We start from the raw sequence: 20,964 nt of genomic DNA on the forward strand, positions 1-20,964 counted from the left end.
AAACAGAAGTTATTTTAATAACTTTAAATCCATCTTAATTAAATTTAATCAATTTTTTCTTTTTTGGTTAGTGTATTTTGCATCTTGTTGAAGAAACTTTTGCATTCTCTAAAGATATATCCTTATGTTTCCTTCTAGACGCTTTATTGTTTCAGCCTATCTCATTCAATAATCCATCTTAAATTAACTTTGTGTATGGTTTGAGGTAAAGATCAAGGTTCATTTTTATCCATACAGATATCCAATTGATTTAGCACCGTTTATTATAAAGATCATCCTTTCTCCACTGAACTGCAGGGGTAGCTTTGTAGAAAAATCAGGTGACTATACATGAATGGGTCTGTTTCTGGACACTCTTTACAGTCTATTAATCTGTTTATTCTCACATCAGTACTACACTCTCTTAATTACTGCAGCTTTTTATAAAGTCTTGGTATCTGGTAATGTAAGCATTCTAATTTTGTTAAGATTGACTTGGCTAATCTAGGTCCTTTCGCATTTTCAAATATGTTTTAAAACTGGCTAGTGTGGTTTTAATTGGGAACAAATAGATGAGTCTAGGGAGAACCGGTATCTTAACAATTTTGAGTCTTTAAATCCATGAACATGACATCTCTCCTTTTATTTAGGTTGTCATTTGTTTCTCTCAGCAGTTTTGTAGCTGTTAGTGTGGCAGTCTTGCACATTTTTCATTAAATTGATTTTGGCGGGGGGGGACAGCTGCTATTCTAAAAGTATTTTTTTTACTTTATTTTCCAACTATTTGATGTTAGTATACAGAAATACAACTGATTTTTGAAAACTGACTTTGCTTCCTATTCTAACAGTTTGTAGATTCCTTTGGATTTTCCAAATACACAATCATATCATCTGTGAAAAGACAGTTTTACGTCTTTTCCAATATTTATATCTTTTATTTTTTGTCCTTATTGAATTGGCTAGGACCTCCAGGACAATGCTGAACAGAAGTGGTGCTAATGATCTTCCTTGTCTTGTTTCTGAACTTGAAGGAAAAAGCATTCAATTTTTCTTTAAGATTGGCAGCTGAGCCAATCTTCTTCTTTTTTTCCTTCTTCTTCTCCCCAAAGCCCCCCAGTACACTGTTATGTATTCTAGTTGGAGGTCCTTTTGGTTGTGCTATGTGGGACGCCACCTCAGTATGATCTGATGAGCCGTGCCAAGTCCGCACCCAGGATCTGAACTGGCGAAACCCTGCGCCACTGAAGTGCAGCGCGCAAACTTAACCGTTTGGGCACAGGGCCGGCCCCAAACATTCAATATTTTACCATTAAGTATGACAGCTATCGCTTTGTACATACTCGTCTGGTTTGCTAACAAATTTTATCATGGTGTTAAAACTGGTCAAATACTATATCTCATCTATTGAGATAATCATATGATTTCCCTCTCTTTATTCTGTTAATATGATTTATATTGTTAAGCTAACCTTGGATTTCTAGAATAAACTCTACCAAAATGTGACATTCTCTCTCTTATATACTGCAGAATTCAACTTGCTCATATTTTGCTCAGGATTTTTGTGGCTATATTCATGAGATATTGACCAGTAATTTCCTTTCCTTGTTATTTGTCAGATTTTGGTATTAAGGTTGTGCTAGCTTCTAAAAACAAACTGGGAAGTGTTATCTCTTTTTCTATTTTCTGTAAGAGACTGTATAAAATCGGTAAATTTCTTCTTTAAATGTTTAGGTCACAAGTGAAACCACCTGGGCCTGGAAATTTCTTTTTGAGAAGTATTACAAGTATGAATTCATTCTCTTGAACAGAGATAAGACTATTCAGATTTTTTACTTCTTGTGTCAGTTTTGCCAAAATGAGTTTCTCTAAATTATCAAATTTATTAGCATTATTTATAATATCTTACTATCCTTAACATATATTACTTTTCTCTGAATCATTTGAGAATAGATTGCATACAACACGCTCCTTTACCCTTAATACATCAGTATACATTTCCTAAGAATATTCTCTTAGATAGCCACAGTACAAGTTATCAGATTCAGGGAATCTAATATTGCTAAAAATCTTAAAGATTATACTAGAATTTTAAGAACTGTTTCAGTCACGTCCTTTATAGCATTTTCTTCTCTAGCAGAGAATTCAATCCAGGATTACATTATTGCATTTATTCCATCTCTTTAGTGTCCTTCAATAGTGATGTCTCCCATATCTTTCTTGATACTGGCAATTTATTTTCTACTTTTTACATTTCAGGCTTTCTAGGGGTTTATCAATTTTATTCATCTTTTTAACAATTTCATTTAAACAAAATCATAGACCTGTTTTTTATTTGATTTCTGCTCTTATCTTTCCTTCTACCTTCTTTCAGTTATAATTTGCTTATTCTTCTCTTGTCTTGAGATAGAAGCTTAATGTTCAGCCTTTCTTTTTGCTTATACATTCAAAGCTGTATGTATCCCTCTATGCATCGCTTCTAGCTGCACTTCACAAGCTTTTCTTTCTTTTTTTTTTTAAAGATTGGCACCTGAACTAACATCTGTTGCAAATCTTATCGGTTTTTTTTCCTTCTTCTTCTTCTCCCAAAGCTCCCCCAGTACATAGTTGTATGTTCTAGTCGTTAGGTCCTTCTGGTTCTGCTAGGTGGGGTGTCGCCTCAGCATGGCTTGATGAGCAGTACTAGGTCCAAGCCCCAGATCCAAACTGGCAAAACCCTGGGCTGCCGAAGCAGAGCGCACACGCTTAACCACTCGGCCAAGGGGCTGGCCCCTTGGACAAATTTTGACACATTTTTTCATTATTATTCAGGTCAACATATTTTATAATTTTAACTGATATTTCTTCTTTAGCCAATATGTAGAAGTTTGTTGTTTTTAGTGCCATCAAGTCGATATTTAAAAACAACACTGCCTAATTTCTAAATATTTGAGGACTTTCCAGTTACCTGCTATTGCTTTCTAGATTATCACCACTGAAGTCAGAGAACATATCTGAAATCTCATTTCTTTCAAATTTACTAAGATTTGCTTTATGGTACGGCATATGATATATTTCAGAAAATGCTTCATATGTAGTACAGTCATGTGCCGCACAACGGCATTTTGGTCAAGCACAGACTGCAGGTACAACAGTGGTCCCATAAGATTAGCACCGTAAAGCCTAAGTGTAACACCATAGCTAACACTAAGTGTGTAGTAAGTAGGCTATACCACCTATGTTTGTATAAGTACACTCTATGATGTTTACGCTACAAAATCACCTAATGACTTACTTCTCAGAACGTCTCCCCATCATTATGTGACACATGACTGGATGACAATAAAGCTAGTCACACTTTTTTATTTCCCAGTGTATATACAACATGTATTTACACTGTAGTCTATTAAGCATTACGTCTAAAAAAAACCGTATATACCTTAATTAAAAAATACGTTATTGCTTAAAAATGCTAACCATCATCTGAGCCTTCAGCAAGTCATAATCTTTTTGCTGGTTAAGGGTCCTGTAAAAACACAATAATACATGAAAAGTACAATAAAATGAGCTATGCCTGTATCTGAAAAGCACGTATATCCTGTAGTTGTTGGGGAAAGTGTTCTATGGGTGTCGATTAGGTCAAGTTGACTGTAGGTCTTTGACAATGTTTTTCTTGTTTGTCCTGTTAGTTACTAAGAAAGGTGCACAAGCCTACTACAGTTGTGGTTCTGTCATTTTAAACTTTTGGGTCAGCCATCTTTTCCTTCTTGTGTTTTAGACCTGTATTATTAAATACCTAAAAGACGTAAGATTCTTATATCTTCCTGTTGAATTTATCCTTTTAACACTATGCAATGCACTTCTTTACCTCTAACCATACTTCTTGCCTTACAGTCTACTTTTTCTGACATAAACAGCCAATCCTGGTGTCTTTTGGTTAACGTGTGCACGATACATTTTTCTCATTCTTTCACTTACTCACCTGTGACCTGAAGTTTAAAATATGTCCCTTGTAAACGGTGCATAGTTAGGTCTTCTAAGTTTTGTCTTAAGCTTTTGTTCCTTTTACATTTACTTAATTACTAGGTTGAGCTGAAGTCTACCATCCTGTCATTTATTTTGTTTATCTCATCTGTTCTTTATTCCTTTCTCTTTTCTTGCATTTCTTTGGCAGAATCAATTATCTTTTATTATTCCACTTTCTCCTCTACGAGCTTTTTAGCTACATATTCTTTTTCTTTGGGTGGTCACTCTAGAGATAGCTAATGTGCTTTTCACTGATTTGCCAGTCTCCAGCCTTTTGTTCTACAGTTGTCACATACCGCTTCCACAGATTTTAACCCCCACAAGCCATAATTATTTTAAACAGTATTAATTTATATTTACACACATTTATCCTCATCATTGTCCTTTATTTGTTTCTGCAGTTCTGTGCCTTTATCTGGGATAATTTTCTTTCAACATGAACTTCTTCTAGTATTTTCTAGTGCCAGTCTATCATCAATAAATTTTCTTAGCTTTAGTCTGTCCTATTTTGCCTTCACTTTTGAAGGATATGCTCACTGGATTTAGAATTCTAGATTAGCACTCTTTTTTCTTTCAGCACTTTAAGAGGTCATTCTGTTGATTTCTGACTTCTTAATTTCAGGTGACATCTCAATTATCACTCTTATTGTTCTCCTGAAGGTAATGACTTCTTTCCTTCTGGCAGCTTTAAGATTTTCTTTTTCTTTGATTTTTAGCAGTTTAGTCTACGACAGGTCTCAATAAGCTTTTATTTGTATTTTTCCTGCTTGGAATTCACATAGAGCTTCTTTAATCTGTGTTTTGGTATCTTTCTCGGTTTTGGACAATTCGTGGTCAATATTTCGTCCATCCTGTATCTCCTCTCCTTCTGGGACTCACATTAGACATGTTAAACCCCTCCACCGTCTCATTCTTTCTTTCTGTATTTCCCCTCCATTTTTTCTCTCTTAGCACTGCATAATTTCTATTCAACTCTTTTCTTCTAGTTTACTATTCCTCTATTCTGCTGTTTCTAATTTGCTAGTAAACCCAACTACCAAATTCTTAATTTAGTTAATGTATTTTCTTAGTCATAGAGTTTCCAGGTCTCTGATAAAATTTTTTCCTCTTTATCTTGAGCATATTAAAATCAGTTATTCTAAACTCTGTGTCGAGCCAGCCCTGATGGCCTAATGGTTAAAGTTTGGCGTGTTTTGGTGGCCAGGAGTCACTTCCTGGGTGCAGAACTACACCACTAGCCTGTCAAGAGCCATGCTGTGGAGGTGGTTCACATTAGAACTAGAAGGACCTACAAACAGAAAATACAACTACATATTGGGGCTTTGGGGAGGAAAAGAAAAAAATTGTTAACGTCTCTGTGTGATAATTCTAATATCTGAATTATCTGTGGATTTACTCCTTTTTTCCCCCCTCTTGATTTTTGGTCAATTAACATCCTACAGCATTTTCCTGAATGAAATATTTGATTATGGATTAAAAATTATAGAAGTTCTAGGTGACACCTTCCTCCAGAGAGCGTTATTCCCTTATAGCAGCAGAAAGAGTACCAATGACTCACCCACATTTTCTTGAGGGCTGGGCTATTTCAGTTTTGCCCCCAATCTTAGGGAATGGCCCTGATGGGCTCTCAATGGAAAACTTGGCAGAGTTTGAACTTCAACTTTGCCTCTTTGGCACTAGGGGGTTGTTGGAATCTCTGTTCAGAGCTTAGCTTCCCAGCTACTGTTTTCTTCTGGGTTCCTTAGAATCTTATCTTACACAAGTGTACCTTAGAAGTCAGTCAATGACTTTGGGATACCTGACTAGGGATTTTGAGGCCAGAATCTATGTAGTTCTCTCCTCTTTTGGACTGAAGTTTCAACTGCTTTAGTGGCCCCAGACCTCTTTAGTCCAGTAAGACTGCCACCTTCTGTTTGGGCTCTATTCCTATGCCTCCAGGAAAAAAGCCAGAGTGACTGGGGAGCTCACTGGTGCTTTCCTTCTCTCAAAGATCAAAATCCTCAAAAACTTTCTGTGTTGGTTGCTCTTCAACAATGGAATGGCTGCTCAATTAAAAACAGAGAGGTATACAACATGATTACCAGATACATATTAGAAATTGAGATGATTACATAAAGAATTTTGAGAAATACCTTGCCAAGGACTAGGCACTATGGGCCCTAACACCATATTTTACCTGACTGAATCAGTCACACAACTTTGGTGGGAGCACCAAGGTCTAGCTGACTCCTGATAAGGTAATCTTTCTGCACAATCATGTTTACATTAGAAAAGGGGGAAAACACTACGGCCTGAGGGTCAAACTTGGCCCAATGTCTGCTTTTATGTGACTTGTAAGAGTAATTTTTACATTCTTTTAAATGGTTGCGGGGAAAAAAGAACAATGCTTTGTGACACACAGAAATTATATGAAATTCAAATTTCCGTGTCCATAAATCAGTCTTACTGGAATACTATCACTCTTATTTGTTTGTGTATTATCTACGGCACTTTCACAATACAATGGCATTTGAGTAGTTACTTCACACTGCTTCTCAGAGTACTACAGATTATACAGATGCAGTTATAACTCAACAGTGCCTTGAGTGTCACGCTTACTGCTGTACTGCAACATTTTATTTTACTTTTATTACCAGTGCATACTCATGATGTCAAAACAAGAAAAGTGGAATGTGAATGTCATGCTTTTAAGGCACAGTGGAGTATGGATTATTTTGTTATTGAATCAGATGGTGAGGCATTGTATCTACAACATTATAGCTGTGCTAAAAGAATACAATATATGTTCACATTACCAGACTAAGCACTCATCAAAACATTCCCAATGCACAAGAAAGTGAGTCAGAAACACTTAAAAATTTTAAGTGAAATCTCATCACAGTAGAATTTCTTCACAAAAATTAAAATGAGGCTGCAACCAAAATAAGTTTGCAACTGGTTCAAGTGTTAGCAAGACAGGAAAGCCATTTACTAAAGTGAATTAATTAAATCGTGTTTGACTGGAAAAGCCAAAGAAATATGTCCCAAGACAATAAACTTGTTTAAGACTATTAGCCTTTCTGTAAAACAGGTGAGTTGAGGACACTGGAAGCAATAATCAGTTAAAAAACAAATGATTTTGAGTGGTTTTCCTTGGCTTTTGATGAGTTCACAGATATTACCAATACTTAGTTGTTCATTATTTAAGGAGCTGAATCTGAAGTGACTGAAGAGTTACTCTCTATGAATGGTTTGTGTGGAACAAATAGAGGCAAGCATATTCTTGAAGAAGCTGACCAAAAAAAACCTGATGGTAGTAAAAATACGCATGGAGCAAAAAAAGACTTAACCAGACAATTTTACAAAGTTTATGAAAACTTAAGGTGCTTAAAACTCTATAGTGCAATTACTCAGTGGAAAAACATTTTAAGCTATCATATATTATTATTATTATTTTCTTTTGTTTGGCTGAGGAAGATTCGCCCTGAGCTAACATCCATTGCCAATCCTTCTTTTTTTTTTTTTTGCTTGAGGAAGATTAGCTCTGAGCTAACATCTGCACCAGTCTTCCTCTATTTTGTATGTGGGATGCCTCTACAGCATGACTGATGAGTGGAGTAGGTCCATACCCAGGACCCGAACCCCAGAACTCGGGTTTCTGAAGTGGAGCACAGGGAACTTTAACCACTCAGCCATGGGGCCAGCCCCTATCATGGATTACTGAACCAGTACTATCAATGATGAACTTCATTAGCTCTCATGAACTTAACCACTGTCAGTTCTATGAATATTTCTCACAAATAAAAGCTGAATATCTTGACTTGTCCTATTACACAGCTGTTTGATGGCTTAGTAGTGATAAAGTTTTATTATGATTTTTTTGAGCTCAGGGCCAATACAGAAATTTTTCTGAATGAGAAGAATACCTGCAATCACTATTACCAAACACTGAGTAGTTTTATAAACCCGATTTTGCTGCAAACCTGGTAATGTTTCTTAATGACTCAACTTTCCAGTGCTGTCAAAAGTTAAAACAAGATCTTCATTCCTTCACAAATGTGTATCAGATTTATTTCCTAAGCTCAAATCACAGTTTCAACAGCATTCTTTAGACCTCAATGCTAGTGCAAAATATATGAAAATCAGCGCAGTTTGAGAAGCTTCCACCTAATCCTCTACTGGAATTCATTAATCGGCAAGGTAATGACATGTTAAAAGGCAAATATCAAGAGAGGACTTAGAGAATTCTATAAATGCCTTCCAGGTGATGACTAAAATCACTTAACTAAAATCATACACTTGTACATTGATATCAGTATTTTGCGCTACCTATCTGTCATAGATCCTCCAAGATGAAATATGTAAAATCTCATTACAGATCAGCATTAACAGAGGAACACTTGGAATTGATTTTGATAATACAGAACACTAACTCTGAAACTTAATTAAGCAAAACGTTACCTTCTCCCAAAAGAATTCCCCTCCTCTCATGACAAAACTGTACTCAATCACTAATATTTCAAATTTCATATTCATGTAAAAACTTTGTCAACGACGGTTTGTCTTTTAAATTACAAATGGTGTATGATATATGTATGTGTGCTGTGCATGTATACTAAATTTTATCTTCCAATAACCATCTGATTTTTCCTTCAGAAGTTCTTACTATTAACTGCCTTCTCTAAAACAGAAAGAATGCCAAGAAAAAACAACCGATTCCACTATCACACCTGTCCAATGAAATCTTAGTAATCTTCATTAGCCTTTAATATTTTAATTCCCACTTATTCTACCCTACCCCACCCCCAAAAAAGATTCACTCAAGGTTACATATTAATTAATAGCAAAGCTAACTTAAATCCAGATTTCTTGATTTTTTCTGTATGATGAAATGGCAATTTCTCCATATGTAGCACACAACTCTACCTTTAAGCCACAAAAAAGGAATAAAAGTAAAACTTTTACAATTGGCTAAAATATGGAATTTTGATTTTAAGTGAAGGAACTAGGCAGCTGCCATAATTTCAATTTCCTTAAGTCTGCCTGATAGGAATGATTAATGTGGTTTCAGAGCCTCCAGATGGCCTTCAGGAGCTCTGTATAATTAATATCCCAAACTGCCTGTATTATTATGTACATGAACATATATATTTTCCTGAGAAGGCCCATGGCTTTCATGAATTCTCAAAGGAGTGTGTGAATCATCATGAGTTAAAAAAAATCATTCCAGATACACTGGTAAACAAACAGATAATGAGAAAAGAGTAAAGAAGAAAAGTAACAGATATAGGTAAGGGATGGGGGACAGACATTTCAGGAATGGAGGAAAGAGTGCCCTAGCCCTATAGTTCTCAAAGTGTGTCCCCTTTTCACTGTTTGCATCAACATCTGCACAGTGCAAAAGCAAAAGCAATGGTTAGTAAAACTGCTGGCATCTTAGCACAGACCAAGTCAGTGGTGCCAAATTATACTGGTAATCACTGGTGGTCACTGCCATGCACCTACAGTGCAACACAAAAAAGTCCACTTTCATTTAAGAATGCCCCTGATGAAGAAGTAAAAATGATCAATTTTATCAAAACAACACCACTGAGGGGCCAGCCCCGCGGCTAAGCGGTTAAGTTTGCGCACTCTACTTGGGCGGCCCAGGGTTTCTCGGGTTCGGATCCTGGGCCCAGACCTATCACCACTCATCAAGCCATGCTGAGGCAGCGTCCCACGTAGCACAACTAGAAGATACAACTATACACTGGGGGACTTTGGGGAGAAAGAAAGAAAGAAAGAGAAAAAAGAAGATTGGCAACAGATGTTAGCTCAGGTGCCGATTTTTAAAAAATAAAAATAGGGGCCGGCCCCATTGCCAAGTGGTTAAGTTCAGAGGCTCTCCACTTTAGCGGCCTGGGGTTTTGCCAGTTCGGATCCTGGGTGTGGACATGGCACTGCTCATGCACATGGCACTGCTCATCAAGCCATGCTGAGGCAGTGTCCCACAGAGCAGAATCAAAAGGACCAATAACTAGAATATAGAACTATGTACTGGGGGGTTTGGGGGAGGAGGAGGAGGAGGAGAAGAAGAAGAAAAAAAAACTCCACCACTGAGCATACACCTTTTTAACATTCTGTATGATGAAATGGAAAGTATCCATAAAGCATTTCTGCTGCATACCAAAGTACAATGGTTGTCTTCAAGAAAAACACTTGTGTGACTGTTTTAGTTCCAAGCTGATCTAGCCACTTTTTTTCATGGAACATCTTTTTTACTGAAAAACATAACTGACAAACTATGGTTATTCACAGTTAGATATTTAACAGATACTCAGGAAAAGGAACAAAGTGAATCTGTCATTTCAAGGAAAACAACTGACAGTATTTGTGGCTAACGATAAAATTCAAGCTTTCAAGTGAAAATTAAAATTTTGGAAACATATCCAGCACCATGAATTTGACAGCTTCTCCCTACTTAAGGACTCTTCTATATTGTTGTAACATTAACAAATGTATTTTTTTTTATATTGCATAAGACGTGTCAACATTTGAAAATCTGTGTAACTCAGCTTAACCAGTATTTTCCAAATGACCAATGCATAGTACGAGGTCATGTGTAAGATCCATTTAAAGTAAGTGCAAGATAAGTCAATGGACTTTAATGCAAGAAACCAAAAAATTCACCAATATTTTAGATTCTATATTACAACTAACCTTAAAGAAATTACCAGTTGTCAATTTTTGGCATGATGTTAAAGAATATCCACAATTATCTTAAAAAGCTATTAAAATACTCCTTCCTTTTTCAATTACTTATCTGTACAAGTATAGATTTTCTTCATAGGCTTCAACCAAAATAACATTTCAAAACAGATTGAAGTAAAGCAGATATGAGAATTTAGCTGTTCTCTACAAAACCAGACATTATAGACATTTGCTTACCACTAATTTTTTTCTTTCAGAAAACAAACATTATTATGCTAAAATGTAATGAGTTATTATTATTGTTACTTTAAAGGAATCAAATAGATTTTTAAAATTGTTTTAATTTCTAATACAGTACTGAAAAATAACTCATAAATAAAAGCTCTTGTCCTCAATTCTTTCTACAAATATAAAGTGGTATTAAAACTCAAAAAGTTTGCAGCTCCATTGCTCTAGTCCCTAGCCAAAAGAAAGCATACAACGAATCTCCTTAAATCACCTTTCACCATTTTATTCTGCCTAGAAATCTCTCTCTCCCTCAGCACCAACACTGCATGCCAAACCAGATTATGAACTCTGGATAATGGGAATAGGAAAGAATGTTATACATACAAATATATGAGAAGAGGGGTTGTATGCAATAACCACAATGTGGAGGACACAATTTCTGTGAGATCCTCACAAGGAATAGCCTTCTCAAAAATGACTATGGGGAAGGTCCATGGCTCATCAGCATAGGAAGCCTTCTATTACCGATTTCTCAGTTCAGGTTTATACTAAACAATAACAACAGCTAACATTTTCTGAGCTTTTACTATGTGCCAAGAATTTTGTTTGAAGTATTTTACTTGTTTAATCTGTACAGATACATTATGAAGTAGGTACTTACTATCATCCTCAATACACAGAAGAAATCGGGGCAAAGCTGAAATTAAAATACATGCAGAACCTGTACTCTTAACCAGTATAAACATGGCCTCCCACTATATCCATCTTTACTGATATATCTTGAGTAAACACTTAATTGCATAAACATCTGATTATCACTCAGGACTCACATAACTATTGCAGTTAAGGTCTGATGGTCATAAATATATTCCTTTGTGTGATCATGTAATCCAGATCTTTCTCTCACTTTCACTCAGAAGCCTGGTCATTTCTCTCACTACTTTGGCCCAATTATTTGATAAATACTCAAACACACAGACAAAACCTTCAAATACCTAAGAAGTTTCCTTCTCAATTTACTATTTAAAATAAAAAGCTATTATAACTGCTAAATATTACACTAGAGAAAGCTATATAACAGATGTTCTCAAACTTCTTTTATTAAAAGTAACTTTTGATTTCTCTAAATCTTGAAAATAGGAGGTAGGATTGGGGGAAAGGTTAAAATGGTGTCAGACAAGTACTCAAAGCAAGAAAATGTTTTGGTCAACCTGTAACTGACTAGATGTGAACTCAGGGACATTCTGAAGATAAAATTCCTTTATGACGAAATAAACTGTGTTAAAACCTCCAAATTACACAGTTTTGGCACATCTCAAGATCCAAAGGCAATGCTCCCACTAGATTACGTTCATAACGTAAATGCATCTTCAGGTAAATATGGGGAGTGAGAATTGCGAGGCCAGTGACTTTTCAGGAAGGTTATATATACCCTCATAAATCACTTTGCTACACATGTGAACAGTGCAGAGGCAGAATAAAAGACAAGTGTCACTATTCTTGTACTACTTTTTCTACTAACAAGTAGCCACCAAGACCAGGGACTGAATTCCTCCATCAAACTAGGAAAAGACTGGCTACTGGTTATTTATATTTATTTAATGTCAGAATGAGTTTCTCCTTTTTTAGTCTTCTAACTCTAATTAGGGAATGAAGACTTTATTTCATTAAAGCATTTTAATTTTATCTAACAGACAGAAAATCTCTGTTGTATCGTGTATTTCAGAGAATGAGGTGTAAAAAAATTACATTTCACTTACTAATAACCAAGACCTCAAAGGTAATCCAATTCAATCTTGGGGGAAGAAAGACAGTGCACAAGAAGAAAGAGCTGTGACCTTTATCTCCTCCTCCTTCCAGTCCTCACTGATCCTCTATTTTTACAGGAATAAGCCTTGAAAAGGCTATTTACAGCTGCCAGAGGAGCAGTGATTCCTGCCTAAGGGTATAAATTTGTATCCACTCAAAATTAAATCCTAGATGATACAACTGGGAATCTCTATTCTCTATCACAACACCACTGCTAAACTTACTGACATTTACAAACCACTTCTGCTCCTTGCATCACTATATTCCAAGACTTCCAGGATAATCTTTGTTTCAGAAACACTTAATGAGATTTCAGTTATTATTCCTAACTATCTTTATATTCCTATATACCTACATTATTTTACTTCTTTTAGAGTTGTTTGAGAATGCATGTCACTTGAATGGATACTCTGTTAAACAATAAATGTCGAGAATAAGATATGAGAGAAAAAACCCTACTGGATACAATTTACTATCTTCCTCACTAATCCTAAATCTTAATATAATCCTGTCTCTAGACTCAAATGCAACTAGACTCCTAAATCCCCATGAATCCTAATCTTGGATTTAGACATTTACCAGAAAAACTTCAGCTCTGCATTCAAATAGCAAAATAAAAACACTTCTGGACTACTTCAAATTGTCAGTTTCCCACAACTGATGGAACTAATTAATGGGAAAATAATCTCTAAATCAGTTAAATTACCTGTATGCCTCCTCCAGGTTCTCATCCAAGAAGCAGCCAAGAAAAGAAAGTGTCCCTCAGATGATCTCCCCGACTCCCCAACCTGCTCTTTTCTAACAGACTTGGTCTTGGATCTATGCGGAAGCTGAGGTTGCCAGAAGCAACTAGCACTTCCTTCAAACTGTCTAACCTTTAGACTGCTGGGTCATAATTAAACAATTTAATCAGAAAAGAGGCTTTAAACAGCCTGGCAATTTCTCAAAAGGTTAAACACAGACTTACCATATGACCCAGTAATTCCACTCCTAACTATATACCCAAGGGAACTGAAAACATATGACCACTCAAAAACTTGTACACGAATGTTCATAGTAGTATTATTCACAATAACCAAAAAGGGGAAACAACACAAATGGCCATCAAGTGATGAATGGATAAAATGTGGTATGGTCACGCAATGAAATATTATTCAGCCATAGAGGAATGAAATACTGACACATGCTACAACATGGATGAACTTTAAAAACATTAAAAGAAGCCAATCACAAGAGACCACATATTGTATGATTTCACTTACATGAAATCCCCAGAATAGGCAAAATTCATAGAGACAGAAAGTAGATTAGTGGTTGCCTAGTGCTAGGGGGATGGGTGAAGAGAAAAAGAGCATGTCAGCTAATGGGAACAGGGCTGTGTTTGAGGGTGGTGGTGGTGAAAATGTTCTAAAGTTGATTGTGGTGATGACTGCACAACTCTGTGAATATGTTAAAAACCACTGAATTATACATTTCCAATAGGTGAACTGTATGGTACGTGATTTACATCTCAATAAAACTGTTATTTAAAAAGGAGGACATGCAATAATGTGGTTTCATTAATCTATTTCATTTTTCAAATTCAATCCTTTTTTTAACTTTCAAAAGGATCCATGAGAGGAAAATTTCCTATTTGCTAGTCTGTCAGCCTAGCTAAATGTTAAAAGTACATGATCCTGTACAACTGAAATCTCACAAGGTTGTAATCTATCATAACATTAATAAAAAAAAAAAAAGTACATGATCCACAAGAAAGGAAAGGGAGATATACACTAAACGATGACAGCAGTTCCACAAATTCAGACATCTGACGGCTTGATATTAAGTGAAAAATGGATCAAAAAACAAAACAAGAACACACACAACCGAAGATTTTCATAAAGCTATCAGTGGGCCAAAAATATAAACACAATCATTTTCTGCCATGAAAGTTTATACAGTGCTAACTATCTACAATTCATGCTGTAATATTCAAGCTTAGCTTTGTTGCAAAGTAAACTTAAAAAAACCTTTTCTACCATACAGCAAATAGCTTTTAAAGTATTTCTGAAAACATTTCAATGACAAGGAAAAATGGTCATGATGCCCAATATTTGAAAAATTAACTCATAAAGCTATATAAACATTCTAACGAGGTAAAGTATGTGAACAAAAATTTATAAAAATCCCAGATGCACAGTTTTACACATATATATGATATATATAATCAAACATATTTATATAATAGGTATATGTTATCATCAACTGGTACAGCCAGTTTTTAAACCCTTGGATCTAGTCTGTGGCGGGAACAGAACCAGTACTATCTTAATCAGCGGGAAGCAGTTTTCTACACTATCCTCTTCCCAAACACATCAGATTCTACTCATCCCATTTCACCTCCTCCAAAATAAACTTCACATTTATAGTTCGAATAAAGTTGCCCAGGTAATTCTGCTATACTCTCACTGCCATCCTAACTCCTTTTGGAACTACTGAGATCAAAGTAAAAAGCTTTTACTGGATTTTCTAGGACATCCATAGGAACTAGCTTTAATTTAAACAGTCAGTCGAGAGCACTATGATAACCCGTGAGAATGTGGTAGCAGGGTCTCTACAGGGGATAGAGTGGCAGGCATCTCTGGCTTTTAGTTCTAAGTAAAACGTTAACCCAAGAAAATATACTGGAGGAAAACGTACTATCCAAACAATGAATTAGTCTATTGTTTTGCATTAAAAAAGTAACAAAATTTTTAAAATGTTCTAAAGGTGTTTTGAAAATATTACATCAATGATATGCCCACCTAAAAAAGAAAAAGACGAAGCAACTCAAAAATGTAGTTACTAAAAGTGTTATAGCTGATTGACAATTTGATGTAAGAAAAAAGAATCAAGTATATGCTATGGAACTACAATCAACATTTTAAAATAAGATCAAGTCCTGTTGATTTTTCCCCCTAATATAGAGAAATTATGACCAAATTTTAAGGTGTACTTTCATTCAATACTAAAAAAAAAAAATCTAACTGTAGTTATTCTGCTTGGGCAGCTTTACAAAATACCACCACTTGAATTTTAGTTAAATTTAATTAGCACATAACATCACTGAAAATCAAGGCAGACAAAAAAAAGTTTTTAACCGAAGACTAAAAATAATTACTTATTAGAAAATCAAAGTCTGTTTTGGAAGAAGTCTGGATTTTGAAAGAGGGAAGGAAAGGAGGAGCCTGGAGAATTTAAGAATCCCAGGGAGACCCTGTCAAACTAAATATACTTTCGGGGATTAAGAAGCAACTAATGAAATTCTTTACTGACGAGTGTGTGTTGAACATATAAACAGAAAGGAGGCTAGGAAAGCCGGAAAATCACTTGTTTAGACTGGGAGCTCCTTAAGTGAAGAGATTGTCTTATCTCTGGATTCCTGGTGACTGGCACGAAGCAGGTTAATAAACGCTTGGTAATTTAAAAGGGGGAAAATGTCTTGACTAGAATTCTCACCATAAAAAAAGGAAAAAACACCATCCAAAACCAAAACCAAACATTTTATTTGAATTCACAAAAACAAATGGAATCACTTAGCCTATTTTTCACGCCATATCTTTTTTCCAATAACCATGAACAATTCACTAGCGAAGCTTCTTACATATCTATAATCATAAAAAGCTACGTCCGACTTAAAAGGTTCCAGATCAACCATTTTGAAACACACAAATCTACTGTTTTATTCCTATAAAGTATATAAATATGTAAGTATACGGAAAACAAAAGTGAAGAAGTTGAGCCACACATTAGATTTTTTAAGTATTTAAATTTACAAGCTAAGTTTAAGATTTATAAAAATGGTGGTGGCCCTAAATGTCCCCCAAAGGTACCAAGACATTGAAGTTTTTAAATAGCTATCATTTCACTCTTTGAACAATGCACAATTACAAAATACAAGTCTTGTCAGAGCAAATGTCTCACAGACCCAGCAAGATGTGCGCCTCTGTTCAAGTCCACCAAGTCTTAAGCAGCGAACACTGACTGCAGGCACCAGGGGGCCTCCCAGGAATAACTTGATAGTAAAGGAAAAGGTAAATAAGAGTTCCTGGCGAAACTCTGCTTCTTATCCAGTCTTAGACTGCTGGAAGGCTTTCACATCTGGAGCAAATAAACTGTATTTTGTTACACAACGGATACATACAGAACCGATGAGATACCCACACATTGGTTGAAAGAAGGAACGAGCGCCCTCCCCCCATTCCCAATCATACAATCTTCTCTGATGATTTTCCAAACGTAACAACAAACTGCTTCACAGTAGTAAACAATTACCTTCGGGTAATTTGAAAGCAAGTAATAACAGTTATGCATATGCAGTCCTTCGAAGGTTTCTGACACAGAGAATTCTAAATGGAAAGGCTTAATTTCTTTTCTACACACTCACAAAGCAATTAGTGATGACGCAAATTTCAGGGTGCAGGGATTCACCGGCAGAAGACCGCGATTAACTTTGAGTAATATCCTGGCCTCTCCATCTCGTCCCTTTCCTTCAATCCCCCACCCCAACATAAAACTGTCCAATAAAAACAGAAGGGCCCGGAAACTTCAAACGCTGCGAAGACTTGTAAATATCTTTTAAACACAAGAGAGACTTTACAACAGACCTTTTCTAAGTTTGTGCAGAAATTAAATCCTGCTGAAACCTGTTAAATTCTCAAACCCGAAAGCCAATCCCTGCAACAAATGTGCCTACATATTTCACAGTTCTTGCGTGCATCTTCACCTCAAAGACTTTTGTTTTACTATTTTTTTAAGCTAAATAATAAATGGGAGGTACTCAACTCCCGCTGTTATCCTCTACTTAAATAAACTTCGTTCTATAGCATGATGTGAAAACGCAGAACAGATCAAATAACCGTCTCAAGGAGGAGGTTTTTAGAATATTCACTCCTGGAACAAGAGTCGGAGGCAGCCAAGAGCAATGCACAAAGAGGACCGAGAGAAATACACGTTCCACGCACATACAAGGCACCCGAGCACGCATCCCGGCCCTCCCGGGGAAGGGTCACCGAGCACCCCCGGCCGGCGCGCCGCCCAGCCGGTCCCCGAAGGTCCGCAGGGCCCCTGCCCGCCAGGCCCTGGACCGGCTGCCTGCGGGGACAGTCCCTCTCATCCTGCCTCCCCCCGACCGTGTTCGCGGAGGCCGCTCCCCCGACCAGCCGGCCTCTTCGTCCCCTCCTCGGCGGGAGCCTCGGGGAGGGAAAGGGGGGTCCCCTTGGGTGTCGGCGGCGGAGGGGAAACGAGGGCTGAAGCCGACGGCCCCCTGCGGCCGGCCGGGTCCCGCACTCACCCTCCAGCAGTCGGGTGATGAGACTGTCCACGTTCAGCTCCCCGTCCGCCATCTTGTCGGCACCAGACGCTCCTTCCCGGCAGCGGGAACAAGGGCTTCTCGGCGGCGGAGGCTGCGGCGACGGCTCGGCGTTCCCTCACCTACAAGTCACGCGGCGTTTCGACCCCGGTTCCAACTCCCCCTTTCCCCCGGGCCCTCCCCCCACCCCCACCCCACCAAGTAGTGAGCGCGCGCACTCGGAGGCACACACGAGAAATAAATAAATAAACAAGTGGGGCCCCCACGAACCGGGCCGCGTCAGACCCAGCCGCCACCTCCTCCTCCTCGGCACCGCCCAACTCCGCAAAGCTCACCAGCGCCGCCGACGGCCCCACCCGCAGCGCCACTCACTCTACACCGCCCTTCCCCGCCACCGCGCCACGCAGCCCTCCGCGCAGGCGCACGGCGCACTCCTTCAGAGCCGCCCGGCTACCCTCCCGCCCCCCGCACGCCCCGGCCTTCGCGCAACCGCACTGGGCTCGGTTCTCCCGCCACGGCCGCCTTCGCGCAGGTGCGTCGCTGTCTCTCACCACTTTCACTGCGCCGAATCGCCCCGGCGCGCAGGCGCCCGAGAGGCTCCCGCGGTTTGCTGCGCCTAGGAAGCTCCCGTTACGCAGAGCGCGTCTAGGCTGTGCTGACCTTCCGGCTTCACAGCTGCCCCTGTTGGGGTGCTCTGCAGAAGTCGTTCTTGTGCCTTTCCCGCCTTGCTTTTCTTTCCTTGGCTTTATTCCCTGGTCTTGGAAGCAATTCCTCATGTTTCCGTTAAACGGGAAATGCGGACTACATTACTCATATTTGAAACTCGAGTTTGCGCGTTTGGAAAGCAAGAAAGGGTTCCTCTGCTGAAAGAGTTTGACATTGCAAATAACGGGTTTTATACCCTACCGTTTCACAAGGCTAGTTGCCCAAGTGTCCCTGGGTGAAATAAGTTAAAGTGGGCCCTGGAGGCGTCAGCAGTAGTAATATATGACGTGGGTACCGCTCTCTGCCTTCTGTTGAGTGCTTTCGTGAATCTTACGTCTCCGTCCTCTCTGTTAAAGAACATTTATTTATACTCTGCTTTATTTCAGAAGAAGGGGTTTAAGCTAGCTTAGTTAAGTAAATGCAAAGGATAAATTAAGAACAGTACAGAGAAATATAGGACAAAAGAAAACGGAGAGTGGGAAAGATAAGATTAAACCAGTTTTCATGCAAAATGCATGGTTTCCTAAGGACAGGTCACAAATATGATTCTAAGCTTTCTAGCAATCAAGAAAAAGATCAGTTGCGAGGGGAGTAGGTGTTCAGGCTGAGCTGGACCTGGGACTTGAATCTGCTGTAGCAGATTGTGGAGTTGGACGCCCCTTTTCCAAATCTCTTCCATGAGACTCTTAAAGAGTAACAGAATGTCTGCTTATCCTTCAATTTTCGTGGGCCCATGAATTCCATGAAAAAAACTTTGAACCCTGTCCACAATTAGGGTTCAAGTATATGCAGACATATTTAATGGACAAAGGACACCCGAAGGAAACTCGACCGGGCAAAGTGAATGAGCTCTGAGAGAAAAACACCACCAGTGGGGAAGAGAAAGGCCAGACTCAGCAGAGTCCTGAGAGTCAGAAGGGATTGAGAGTGGTTCTGAGTATTGCCTGCAGATGTCCCCTTCTCCACCCTCCACCAGGTTTTCTAGTGCCTTGGAATCCTGAGAAAGAATTACTATAAAAATGAAAAAGCTGTATCATTAGGGGCCTAACCAACTTTTCTGTGGGAATCTCCCTCCAAAAAAATTATATAAGAATTCAGACTCAGAATTCTTCAGATTTTGAAGTTTAACTGGTGCATATACTATGTATTACTTAATACCCCAGCAGCTTCTGGTGCAGCTCACTGTAATCTGAAACATTAACTTTTTTTAAGAAATCATATAAGGGGCTGGCCTGGTGGCACAGCTGTTAAGTTCTTGAGCCCCGCTTAGGTGGCCTGTGTTCGCTGCGGGCACCTCCGCCCAGCTCATCAAGCCATGCTGTGGCAGGCTCCCACATATAAAGTAAAGGACGAGGGGCACAGATGTTGGCTCAGGGCCAATCTTCCCCAGCAAAAAGAAGAGGATTGGCGGTGGATGTTAGCTCAGGGCTAATCTTCCTCAAAAAAATATTTTTTTAAATTAAAAACCAGTCATATGAATATTTACATCACTGAAGATAAAGACTACATTACACCTTATATCAGTTCAGGTCAGATTTACCATTAAAGTAGCCTTTTTTTATCTTCTCAGAATAAAAAGTGTTTACTGAAGGAAATTTATAAAACAAAGAAAAAATATAAAAATCACCTATAATTTCACCAGCCATAGATAACCACTTTGTTGTCTTATTTCTGGGGCAAAAATATATTTTTATATGTACACACACATACCTATTTTATAAAATTGAGATTATGCTTCACTTCCATTTTATTCTACTTTGTTAAATGAGTTTTGGTGCCACATTTACATGAAACTCAGTTTTCAAAGTTTATTTGGACTTTAAAATACAGATAAGAGGTTGAGGACAGAGAAAGAGGTAAGAGGAGGAGAACTGGAGACTGGAGAAGACAATGCTGTAGGTAGCAGCAGCAACAAAGGCAGTCAGAGCCAGCATGAGGTTCAGGGGCAGGTGGGTACGTAGGTGGGTACCAAGGCGAGAGAAGCCCCACTTGGCAGATACTGACATTGAGGAGACTTCTGGCCTGGGTGTAAGCAGTAGTCTGTGGGGAGAGAGGAAGTCACCAGTTGGGGAAGCTGGCACCTTGGAAGCAGAGACATGAGAAGGCTGCCATTGGTGTAGGAGACATTAGTTGGACCAGGCACTGTGGTGGGCAGCAGCCCTGTAGAGCACCCAAGCCTGGAGACTAGTAGACTTTGGAGCAGGGCAGATAGTGGTTCTGATTGCATGTAGGAAACTGCCTCC

At 38.4% G+C, this 20,964-nt stretch overlaps 1 protein-coding gene across 4 annotated transcripts in view; it reads right to left on the reverse strand.

Annotated features, from left to right (window-relative positions):
- PPP1CB (protein phosphatase 1 catalytic subunit beta) overlaps nt 1-18,944 on the reverse strand; it is a 40,830-nt gene extending 21,886 nt beyond the window's left edge. The window contains exons 1-2 of one of the 4 annotated variants that reach the window (XM_070572964.1): nt 18,568-18,944; nt 17,999-18,138 (exon numbers count right to left, since the gene is read on the reverse strand). In XM_070572964.1, coding sequence (XP_070429065.1) covers nt 17,999-18,050 — 52 coding nt within the window. In that variant the 5' untranslated portion in view covers nt 18,051-18,138; nt 18,568-18,944. Of the gene's footprint in view, nt 1-17,998; nt 18,139-18,286 lie in introns of all 4 variants that reach the window. The other 3 variants (XM_070572963.1, XM_070572961.1, XM_070572962.1) reach the window with 3 other exon arrangements.
- Nucleotides 18,945-20,964: the final 2,020 nt, after the last annotated feature.

The sequence above is a fragment of the Equus przewalskii genome, chromosome 14 (assembly GCF_037783145.1).
Source record: "Equus przewalskii isolate Varuska chromosome 14, EquPr2, whole genome shotgun sequence".
Taxonomy (NCBI): domain Eukaryota; kingdom Metazoa; phylum Chordata; class Mammalia; order Perissodactyla; family Equidae; genus Equus; species Equus przewalskii.